The sequence below is a fragment of the Sarcophilus harrisii genome, chromosome 3, assembly GCF_902635505.1.
Source record: "Sarcophilus harrisii chromosome 3, mSarHar1.11, whole genome shotgun sequence".
Lineage (NCBI taxonomy): Eukaryota > Metazoa > Chordata > Mammalia > Dasyuromorphia > Dasyuridae > Sarcophilus > Sarcophilus harrisii.
In genome coordinates this window covers 330196521-330209313 of record NC_045428.1, presented here as the reverse complement: position 1 = coordinate 330209313, position 12793 = coordinate 330196521, and the positions used below count along the sequence as shown (strand labels likewise).

General features: G+C 35.6%; 1 protein-coding gene across 1 annotated transcript in view; it reads right to left on the bottom strand.

Annotated features, from left to right (window-relative positions):
• The window catches only part of SCTR (secretin receptor), an 82702-nt gene that overhangs the window by 31302 nt on the left and 38607 nt on the right, over positions 1–12793 (bottom strand). Inside the window, exon 3 of the mRNA XM_023499167.2 lies at positions 9000–9107. Coding sequence (XP_023354935.1) covers positions 9000–9107 — 108 coding nt within the window. The remainder of the gene's footprint in view (positions 1–8999; positions 9108–12793) is intronic.

The window sequence follows — 12793 nt, the reverse complement described above, 5'->3', positions numbered from 1 at the left end:
TCCTGACAGAGACTTGATGGATTTAAGGTACAGAGACACATGTTTTTGGACATGGTCATTGTGTAGATTCATTTTACTTTACAAGACTGGTTTGTGAGGAAGATTGTTCTCCTCCTGTTTTCATTGGGAAGTTGAAGAAAGGGGGACTAGCAATAGCAATGCCAAAAAGTAGCATCTTTGAAACATTTTTAAAATAGAAAAGAACAGGAATATGATTCAAAAATAAGCAGGACAGTTTTGAAAGAAACATATGCAATATTTGGGAGTGTGTATGGGTATGTGAGAAAGAGAGAGAGTTGGGGAGAGACAAGAGAGGGAGGGAGAAAGAGAGAGAGACAGAGAGGAGAGGGAGGAAGAGAGGAAGATGGAGAGAGCACGTGTAATTTGAAATGAAGATTCATGGTTTCATATATAATGGGTTTGTTTGTTTTTTGGTATTTTGTTCTTAAAAATTTTGAATTTAGAAAGGAAAAAAGAGATAATTAGCTTACAAATTTTGCCACACCAGAGTTGCTCAGACTCTCTTAATGGATTTTTCAATTGGATTTACACTTCCAAGGGGTTTTGGCAGGAAAGAGAAAGGAAGGTTTAGGAGATAGAGAAACAATCTGATAAGGAAAAAATCTGGATGAGAAGCCAACTTATTTCTCCTTTTTGACTCTTAACTGCTGCCTAAAGGGTATTTTATTCTCTTTTATCTCTTGTAATATCAGTTGTATCTCTGTTGCTAGCTGATAAAAACTTGGTTTGGCTCTTAGAGGTTGCAAAGAAAAACTCCTTGAACCTAAAGCCAAATATATCAGTTGTCTTGTACCTACGCTTATGGGTACCATGTGGTGTCTTTAATGGCACTTTCAACTCTATCTGACTTTGGGTTTAGGCAGATGCCAGGATTTCCCTGCTTCTGGTGTTCTGGGACACTTCTTTTTTGAAGACGTGATCTGGATCTGCTACTGTCTTATGGAGATGCTCTAGATTAATGGTGACAAAGTCAAATAGAAATAGATTCCTGCTGGCTGTGTATTAACTTAGAAAACCCTAAATTAACATTATGTTGTATTATATTTTTGTTTATTTTGTTAAACATTTCCCGATTACCTTTTAATCTGACTGAAACTGCTTTCAGGAATTTTGCCTTAATTTTGATACCTTTGCTCTAAGCCTGACAGGTTTGGAACCTATCCCTGAAAAGGTGCCAGAATAAAATTTGGCCTACCGAATGGTAGTAGTAGTTCTGAGGTGGGTAGGAAAATAAACTTCTGGGCAAAGAGTTCTGAAGGCAATGTCAGAAAAGGGTTGGGAGATCCCCACATTTCCATTAGGAGGATAAAATAAAAGACAAAAAACAGAAGCCAAAATTAGGAGGATGTGATAGAAAAGAATGAGGGCAGCTATATACACATAATCATCTGTTTGTGTGCCTCAAGGCTAAAGGAAATCAGACAGTGGATCAAAGAAGGATTTTTTTAGGCTGGGGAGCAATTCTTTAGTCCTGAGAATTGTCCAACACAGTTTCCTGCTTTGACCTGGCAGAATTCGGGAAGACCGACAGAGCTTGTGATCTGGGCCAGAAACCCAGTTTTTTCTTCTAATGAGGAACTCCTTCTAACGAGCCAGTCATGAGACTGAAATGACCCAGTTTCAATAAACAGGATGTGGGTTTAAGGTAGGGTGAGCCCTTAGCAAAATTTCAAAGAAGATAAAGTTTGTCTTTCCAGTTTTCCCTTATTCCCTTTCAGGACCTTTTCCATCTCCTGCTATACCCCTTCTCAAACTTCTTTCCTCCCCCTCACTACCTTTTAATCCTACTTAGATTTAAGGGATAAACAAAGAATAACACCCTCATTCTTCCCAACAGTATTTGGATTTTGTAAAGGACTTTGGAAGAACAAAAAGTTTTCATAAGCCAAAGGAACATAACTTCAAAGAGGAGATTTCAGGTGGGGGTTCTAGAGGGAGAGAATAATTTTGACCACAGGGTCTCTGCCAGGTGCTTCTCTACCTACATAGCTGTCTTCTCTACCTGTCCATAAGGTGAGCCCTAGGAAAGTAATTTGTTTATTCAGCTTGATGAATGGCATCTCTCTCAGTTCATCAAATTTATTTTAATTTAATATTTTAAAAGTCTCTATTATTTTCAGGACACTGCAGTCTCAATCCACAAATTTTCCCAAAAAAGAGTGAAACATAATGTATAGGGCAGAAAAAATTCCAGGGGATTTTAGAAGATTAGAGATTAGAGAAAGTTTGGGTGAGGAGGGTTAGAAGTCAGGTGAGGTAATTGGGTACATGAAAATCTGGATTCAATTCTAGCTCAGCTCCCAGTTGGGTAAATCAATCCACTTTCTGAGTCCCAGTTCACTTGTCTGTACAATGAGGCAACTAGATTTAAGGATTATGAATTTAACTAAGCTGGAGATCATTTCTTCTAATTTTTCTACGCTTCTATTAATTGGTCATTTAGTTTGAAGACCTCCAATGATGGAAAGCTAATTAGAAGAAGAAATTCATTTCCCTGTGAGATAGTGCTCACTGTGTCCAAGAATCTCCTTATCCTTATATAGGTAGGAGGTGGAGTGGATTGAGCTTGGGACCTAAGAGTCAGTTATAACTGAGAAGTCACTTAACCTCTGTTTGCCTGTTTCCTCATCTATAAAATAGGGATAGTAATAGCAACTCATAGGAGCTTATTATTATTAATTACATCAAACTAAACTCTGCCTTTCTTCAGTTTTTCCTATTGGGGGAGGAGAAACAAGCATTGTTTAAGTGCTTATTAAATGCCAGGTACTGTTTTTTCTGAGTCACCAAAAAATACTCTTCTACATAAAGTTCTTCAAATATTTCAAGACAATCTCTCTGGGACTTCTCAAGGTTGGAATGAAAGGTGCCATTCCTCCACCTTGGCAACAGTAGCACCTGTGTACATATGGTATAGCCTGTTGGCTAGTTGGCTGAGACTGGATCCCAAGGCCCTGTCTGCCTTTTTTTTTTTTTTCCCTATCTCATTCTCTAATCTGAAGTAATCCAATAGCAATCCTGAGTGGATAGTTACAGCCTTCAAGACAATGTTCCTGAGGCTTCTGGGAATCTCAGATGCCATTAATGAACAATAGAAGGATTTTTTTTGGCAACCAAACTCTTCTTACAGATAATCAATGATAGGAAGATGACTCCAAATCATGATATGGCTTGCAAGAAGTCATGGATCTTGAGGAAATTGTTTGGATAATGAAACTTTGAGATGATAGCATATGGCATTTTAGTAGTCAAATAAATAACTTCATGTTTCAATGTTTTAAATAATGACTAAGGGAGAGTGTAATAGGATTTGTGGATTAGTTTCATGTTTCATTTATGTCTTTGTGTTTTAATGATTTCTTTTGTGTATGGGAAATTAATAGTCATTTAGATCTAAATTACTTTAAATATTAAGCACCTTTAAGCTCTTTATTGGAAAGGCCTCAAACATGAGCCAATTATAATCTTGAAGTATTTTTCCTCATGACTCTGAGATATAGTCTGGGCCCCCTTTAGAGGCCAGGGTCTCCCAAGATTAGACATGTATCTGTGTGACCACAGAGTAAAAAGACTCCTGACTGGAAAAAGATATCCCTTAATCTAAGCACAGACACTATCTGTTGTTATGTCTGTCTTGATTCCCCTAATTATTAATGATACCTCTCCTCTCAGTCACTCTCAGTATTCATTTTTGCCTATATTTGTTTAGCAAATCATGTTAGTTCCTTGGTAGCTGGGATAGTCTCATTTTGTATTTCCTGTATTTAGTACTGATTTCCAGTATCTGACATATATTTGTTGATTGAATGATTTATTCTTTCCCGTTTGAAGAGTGGTTTTCTTGGAGAAGAAAATAGAAGCAAAATTAAGGGTATTTGTGCTTTCTCTCCATCCATTGACATCATCTCATTTATTCTGAGTTATGATCCTATCCTTTCTTAGATCTTCCTTTTACCCCCAACATAGTTGTAAACAGTGCTGTTTTATCGTTTACATTTATGATTACTCCCATCTCATTCTGATTTCCAGAGCTATGAATATTATTTTTAGAGGATCATTTCATACTTTTTTATTCAACCTTAATTATCTGTTCTTGCCTCCATCTTCTCTATATGTGTCTTAATTTTTTTAGTTGGTTTATCAATATCCTCTGCATTCATACCCATCTCTTTAAACAATTTATCTACTGCTCCTTGCTTCATAGAGATGATCTTTAAATTACTACTGATCAAATGCTCTTAGAAAAATCGGGACTTACATGAATTGATACAAAGTGAAATAAGCAAAACCAGGAGAATATTTGTAGATAGTAACAGCAATACTTTATGATGATCAACTGTGAATGACAACTATTCTCAGCAATACAATGATCTAAGACAACTTCTAAGGACTTCTGATGAAAAATGCTATCCCTTCCTAGAGAAAGAGATTATAGAATTTGGATGTAGATCAAAGTATATCTTTTAGGTTTTTTTTACTTTATTTTTCTGGGGAGGGAGATTGGCTATGTTTCCTTTAACAACATAAACAATATGGAAATAAGTTTTGCATGACTATATATGTATAATCCATTTCAAATTGTTTGCCTTCTCAATGAGGGGGGAGGAAAGGAGAAAATAATTTAGTACTTTAAATGATAATGAAAATTTTACATGTACTTGGGAAAATATAATTCTAAATGTAAAAAATAAAATAAATTACTACTAATCATCTTCACTTCTTCCTAGGGCATAATTGCTATTCTTTTTAGTATTTGATTTGGTGGGTAGATGTTGACAGTAGTCTTCTTCCTCTTCCATGTTCAATTTAAAGTCTTTTTGACCAGATTTACAACTTTTCCAGGCTAATATATGTTACTAACTATAATTAGCTATACTTCACCCCTGATTGCATCATTATTTTTATATCTTAAGCCATGGTTTAAAAATAGATACCATCTCTTCTTAACTCTTAACTCTTGAGGCTAACTTCTTTGATAAAAACGATTGCTGCACTCATTTATATGGGAAGACTTTGTTCTTAAAAGATAAACTCTGTCCTTTACTAAGAACCTTTCATTCTTCTATTAAGCCAGTGTCTGAAAATCTCAACCACATCAAACAGCACATTTTAAACTAGTTTGCCTTACAAATTTATCTTTTACTGATAAAACCCTTACTTACTGAAAATATTATCTTTGCCCAAAAGAATATTAGTTTGCCAGGACTTCATTATCCTTATTGGTGCGTTCTTTAATGATTCTTCTCAATGATTCTAGATGTGCAGGGTCTTAGTATTGCTCCTGCTATCTTTATAATGCCTTATATATGTAGAGAACTTTTTTACTCTACAAAGGACTTTCAGTTAAATTATTTGACCCTCACAACAAAAAATAATAGACATTGAGCAGTGTCTATCTATTGTGATATATAATATATATAATAGAAACATGAATAGTCATGCTTCCCTAAGGTCACACAGCTAGAGTTCATGTCAAAGGCAACAACTAGTACTCAGGTCTGAGAGCTTCCAAACTCTGGTTCTTTTTACTGGACTACTCTGCCTTTACTCTCCTCCTTTCCTTCTATGTTTCTCAACAAAACGACAGGCATATTAAAAGCAACAGGAATAATAAGGTAGAAGAGACAAATACAAAAGAGTAAGCAAGAATAGATTCAATTTCATCCATCTAAGGCTGGGAGAAATATTTAAGGGATTGTGGAAATCTTGATTCTACTAGTGGGACAAAAAAAGCAGAGTAACAAACTTAGTGGAACAATAAGGGAGACTTTATAGCCCCAAATTAAAAAATTATTTTACATCAAGGGAAAGTGCAGAGAGAATTAAGGATAATAATAATAGCCAGAATTTACATAATAACTACAAGGTATTATACTGAGCACTTTGCAGATATTATCTTATTTGATTCTCACAGCAAAAATAGGTGCTATTACTCTTCTCATTTTACTGTTGAGGAAACTGAGGCTTAAGGTCACACAGTATCTGAGGTCAGATTTGAACTCACATCTTTCTGACTCCAAGCCTAGTGCTCTATCCATTGCACCAGCTACTTGCCTAAGGATTCTTGGAAAATCAACTTCCTCTTGAAAGTATCCTTTCTTATGCCTTGAGAATCAAGAGTTTAGATCTGGAAAGGACAGATTATCTAGTCAATTTTCCCTTGTCCTTATTTTTTAAATTTATTTTTTGTAAGGCTATTGGGGTTAAGTGACTTGCCCAGAGTCACACAGCTAGGAAGTGTTAAGTGTCTGAGGCCAGATTTGAATTCAGGTCCTCCTGACTCTAGGACCAGTCCTCTATCTATTTCACCATCTAGTTGCCTGCCCTTATTTTTTAGATGACAAAAAAGTTACTGAGAAATGAAGGGACATGCAAGGCAACATAGGATTTAAGCAGAAGAATAAAGATTTGAGCCCAGGTCCTTTGACTTCAATGGCAACATTTATTCCATTAAATACAATGCATATTACAACAGAATCATAAAATATTGGAACTACTATGGTAGATAGGGCTCTGGACTTGAAATAAAAAAGATCTGAGTTCAAATCCAGTTTCAGAAACTTCCTAGCTGTGTGACATTGAGCAAACTACTTAATTCTTTTTACCCTGTATTTTCCTCCCAGGCCACCCCTTTCTAATGTCCCAGCTTTCCTTTTCCCCCCTCTCTCTCTTTAGATGTACTTGACATCAATGAAGTACCAAACATTAATAATAATGAATAATAATTCAACCTGATGCCTAAAATCTTTGTTGTTCAGTTGTGCCTCACTCTTGGAACCTCTGTCCATAAAGTTTTCTTGGCAAAGATACTGGAACAGTGCCATTCATTTCCTTCTCCAGGGACAAATAAAATTAAGTAGTTCTTTCACCCTGTCCCTCCTCAAAAGTGTTTTGGTACTGACCACCTCCTCCCCCAATATATTCTGTTATCACTCTCCTAATATCCCATATCCCATTCTCCTTCTATTTTCCTGTAGAGTAAGATAGATTTCTATACCCTTAGAGCATGTACATTATTTCTTCTTCAAGCCAATTATGATAAGAGTAAGGTTCACTCTCTCACCCTTTCCTTCCCCTCTTCCCCTCTATTATAAAAGCTTTTTCTTTCCCCCTTTTTAAAAAAAAATGGCAAAAAATTTGCACCATTCCACTTTTCCCTTTCCCTTTCTCCCAGTACATCACCCTATCTCAATTTCATCATTTTAAAAAAAGATATCATCCCTTCATATTTAACTCACATCCATGCCCTTTGTTTATATATATTCTTTCTACAGACATAATAAGAAAGTTTTAATGAGTTACAAGTATCACCTTTTACGTAAGAATGTAGATAGAAAAACCTTACTAAGTCCCTTATGATATCACTTTTCTAATCACCTCCTTATGCTTCTCCAGAGTCCTGTATTTGAAAATTCAATTTTGCATTCAGTTCTGGTCTTTTCATCACAAGTCGTTTGAAAAATCCTCTATTTCATTTCCTCAGAGGGCTTATACTCAGTTTTGCTGGGTAGGTGATTCTTATTTATAATCCTAGTTCCATTGCTCTCTGGAATATCATATTCCAAGTCCTCCAGTCTTTTAATGTAGAAGCTGCTAAATATTGTGTTTTCCTGACTCTGGCTCCACTATACTTACTTGAATTGTTTCTTTCTGGATGCTTCTAATATTTTCTCCTTGATCTGGGAGTTCTGGAATTTGGCTATAATATTCCTAGGAATTTTCATTTTGAGATCTCTTTCAGGGTGTAATCAGTGGGTTCTTTCAATTTCTATTTTACCCTCTATTTATTCTAGGACCATATGAGGATGATTTCCTTGATAATTTCTTGAAAGATGATATTCAAGCTCTTTTTACTTTTTTACTTTTACTTTCAAGTAGACCAAAAAAAATTTAATTATTACTTCTGAAGCTATTTTTTAGGTAAGGTTGTTTTTTCCAATGAGATATTCCACATTTTCCCTGCTTTTTGGTTTTGTTTTATTGTATCTTGATTTCTCATAAAGAAAAAGATAAAGCTTTCATTTGCTCAATTCTATTTTTTAAGGAATTATTTTCCTTAGTGAGCTTTTGTGCCTCCTTTCCCAATTGGCCAATTTTGCTTTTTAAGGCATTCTTCTCCTCATTAGCTTTTTGCATTTCTTTTTTTGCACCACTTTTGTTTTTTTCCCTAATTTTTCCTCTCTTTCTCTTACTTGATTTTAAAATCCCTTTTGAGCTGGTGCCCCACCATAGTAACTTTCAATGGTCAGAAACTTTTTTTGTTGTCTGCTCATTTTCCTAGCCTATTGCTCAGCTTTTAACTCTTTGTTAAAGTAGGATCTGTTTCTAGGGTAGAAGGTGCACTGTCTCAAACTTCAGGGGTTTTGTGCAGCTGTTTTCAGAAATACTTCTAAGGATCTGACTACAAGCATCTTTCTGCCCTGGAACTGTGAGGATTTCTTTCCTTTCTCCCCCTTCAATGTAACTGTAAGTTCTAGTGTGCTAAATCAACAGAGCTTTGCTGATGCTCAGACCTGGGATTGGGGCCAGAGCTGCTCTGGTGCAGCCTGCACTGAGATTGTGTACTGGGCTCCCACCCTGGTTCCACAGACCTTTTCTGCTGACCTTCCAGATCTTCTTTGGTGTCTCTGAGCTGAGAAATCTGGAAACCTCCAGCACTATTGCTGATTGAGAGGTCAGGACTGGGACTGGGGCTGCACTGGGGACTGTATTATGGACTCCCACCCTGGTTCTACAGACCTTTTCTGCTGACCTTCTAAGTTGCCTTCAGCTGGAAAATGTTCTTCTCCATCTTTTTGGGTGTTCTAACACTCTAAAATTTGTTTAGAGTCATCATTTAAAGGAATATGGAGAACTTTGGGGGAGAAGTTGGGCAAGTTCCTGACTTTACTCTGACATGTTAGCTCTGACTCGCTCTCTGACATACTTGATATTTACCCTCCCAGACCCAGAAAAGAAGGAATGAGTTCTCTAGTTACCATTTTTGCCAGTGATCATTTGGAGGAATTTGGGGCATTCAGCTTTCACTGTCTGTCCGGTGAAAGAGAAAGGCCAGCAAATCATGTTGTCCCATAGTCTAGGGCAGCCTGGAAAAGAGCAGAAATAATAACAGAAAACATCTGCTAAGATTGTAGGATCATTCATTTAGGATCTGGAAAGTCCTTGAGAGGGGCAGCTAGGTGGCACAGTAAATAGTGCTCTAAGTATGGAGTCAGGAAGAGTTCAAATTCAGCTTCAAAAACTTACTAGCTGTGCTTTCCTGGATAAATCACTTAACCCTGTTTATCTCATCTGTAAAACAAGCTGGAGAGGGAAAAGGCAAATCATTCCAGCATCTTTCCCAGGAAAAGTACCAAATGGGTCAATAACAGTCAGACACAATTGAAAGACTTAAACAACAATTAAATTTTAGAAAAAAAAATCTAATCCTGGATTTAGAAATCTAAGGCAGGAGAGTCCAGCCCATTGTCTGTTTTGGTAACAGTTTATAAGTTAAGCATTAGTTTTTGCTTTTTAAATTACAATAAAATTTCTTTTTAAATGGAAAAACCATTTTTATGTCAGAGGCAATACAAAAACTGGTGGTGGTAAATTTGGTCAGCAGACTAATTTTGGAGGGTTGCTGGCCATGATTAATATTTTGCATATAAGGAAATTGAAGATCAGAAATGTGACTTACTTAAGTTCATAACTTAAGTTCATACATAAGTTAACAACAAAACTGTTCCCAGAATCCAGATCTCACAGATCAAAGTTCTTTCCATCTAAGAACATAATTAAAACAAGAGAGAAACAATTTTTTCCTCTTCTTCCCTTCAAAGTAGGAATTGTTTGCTTTAGTCAGCTCTTCAGTTATAGCCACTGATGATTCTGTAGAAAGGAACTAAACGTATTTGCATGTAATACAAGAATTAGCTTACTAAAAATCGTAATCCTACCTATTGTTTTGGTGAATTGTAATTAGATGAACTCATCAATCTCAGTTGGTAACATAACTTTTCTTGAGTGAAGGCTTAACCAGTCTCCTACCCCACCTTTTATGAAGGAATTTAAGAGATAAGAGGATGATTATAACTAGAGATAAGGGTGAATTTTATTGTATTTTATTTTATTTTGCTCACATATGAAGAAAGGAAGCTAATTAGAATATCTAAAGTTAGAACCATTTATGTGAATTATCAAGAAGTCAGTGGATTAGGTAGAATTTCTAGAAAAAAGAGTTTCCAGGATTATGCATCTCCTAACTAGTCATTAGAAGGCAAGTCTAAGATGATGCTGAAAGAAGGAAAGAAACCAACATTTATTAAGTGTCTGTTGTTTTTGAGTCATTTTATTCATATCCAACTGTATTCCCATTTGGAGTTTTCTTAACAAAGATACTAGAGGAATTTGCTATTTCCTTGTCCAGCTCACTTTATAGAAGAGGAAACTGAAGCAGAGTTAAATGACTTGTCCAGATTCCCACAGCTATTAAGTGTCTGAGGCCCCATTTGAACTTAAAAAGAGGAGCCTTCCTGACTTCAGACCCAGACACTGAGCCACCTACCTACCCAAATGTCTACTTTGCTGTTGCTGTTAACTTGGGATATATTTTGTCCTTATGTGCACTGTATTAAATTTGAAAAGCATCATGTCTTTATGAGACTGATGTCAGCATTGAATTAAATGTGAAAATCTAAAACCCAACAACACAGGTTGATTAAGAATTTACAATGCAGTAAAAATATACTCATGAAAGTTTAGCTTTATAGACAGATGCATGCTGAAGGTGAACATTGGCAAATAAGTTGCAATGTTTATTCACTAGAGTGTCAAGATGCAGGAATATTGTTTCTCTCCCCTTTTAGTAAATAGCTTTCACTATTTCACACACATCAAAATATATGTGGGTAATTTTAAGGGATCTGCTCCATGCATACTTCCATCTAAGTGGCATGACAATGAGTTTCCTGTGACACCTCATGAAAATTAAGTTGTCAGTCCCAAGCAGGGAGCAGGAGACTTAATCTGACCAACATTGTTGAAGGCAGTTTTATTCTCTTGCTACATTCTCCTTTGCAAAATAACATGTACATAAACTGGTTGGAGGTGTTTTATGACTAATAGTGATAAACTGAAGTATATTTATAGTTAAAATTTTAATAAAGTATTTTAGGGAAGCACTTGCTCTTCCACTTTAAACATAACAAATCAGACTACAGACTTAACCCAAAAGGTGCAATAGAGAGCAAAATGAATTTTAATGCACAAGATTCTAAGATGATATAGTTTCTAATATTGCATCAGAAGAGACTATTCTGGCACAACTGTATAATGAAATAATCACTAGTTTGAAAGTCCCTAATGCAGAGCAAATCTACAACAAAAGAAATATCATCATTCTGTTCTCAGGAACTTTTTGGAAGTCAATCATTTCAAAGAAATTGTACGGTTTCCCTATAAAATCCCTGGTGTTTCTCTGTATAACCTATATAGGAAACAAACTTTCACAAAAGAGAAAAAAGAAAACAAACTAAATAAGTGATAGCAAGAAAGTTGGAATCGATTCCAGAATAAGCTAGACTTTTTTTTTTTTTTTTTTTTGCCTCCTATTTATGCTGTTCCAGTGGTTGCAATCACTAATTGTAAATGGACTTTAAAAAATAGATAGAACATTTGACAAGCCTAATTAAAGATGTTTACAACAGGAAAAGAGAAATCTTTCTATTAAAAAAATAGCAGTATCTGTGGACAAAAACTTTGTCATTTCACTATATGCTTAAAGGGTGCTGATCTAGCCTTAATCATAGAATGGACATTGCTTCAGTCAAACTGAGACCTGGGAATTACTCTAATTTAAAAGGGCCAAGGTCTGCCATTGTATCCAGAGCTATTTCCAGTGGTCCTGATCTATAGCTTGTCACTGGACCCACATGGCTCTGGAGGAGAAAGTGAGACTGCTGACTTTTCATAGCACTTCCTCACTTAAATCCAATTTACTAGCAAGTATGTCATAGTATCACCTTCCTGATGTCATGATTCTCTTCAAGAAAAAATGACAAACAACAAAGATTACTACTGAAATTGAAATTCCTATTTAAAAAAATCTCTACAGCAATTCAAAAGTCCATTTTATTGGCAACTTAATATGCAAGATGTGTTTCTAAACCAAAAACCTTAAAAATATGTATTTGGAACTAAACGTATTTGCATGTAATACAAGAATTAGCTTACTAAAAATCGTAATCCTACCTATTGTTTTGGTGAATTGTAATTAGATGAACTCATCAATCTCAGTTGGTAACATAACTTTTCTTGAGTGAAGGCTTAAAAAATTCTAACAGAAATACTTTATACTAGATCTTACACTGAAGATTTCTTTCCAAATGTCTCTTGAGGAGGTTATACCATATAGAAAAAAATCCATCTTTATTCTTCTCATTTTTATATACTGAAAATAAATATTGAAAAATCACCACATAGTGTCCATTCATTAGTAGTAGGAAGACAGCTTAATTAACTTTCAGGTCGATTTATTTTGATTAGCTCATTCATACAGACATGATCTGGGACAGGAAGGTTTGTTTGTTTGTTTGTTTGTTTTGTCCTTGCAAATTTCTGTTACTACAAATATCTTGATAGGATGTTATTCTTGAATATGTCTCACATCTACTACTGCTCAGGCAGGGAAAACAGGGACAGTGCAGATGGGCAGAGGCTTGTGAGATGGCTCTTATCCACAACAATTTCCCTTCTGTCCTAGGCCCAACTTTGTGTCAGACACTGAGTTAAG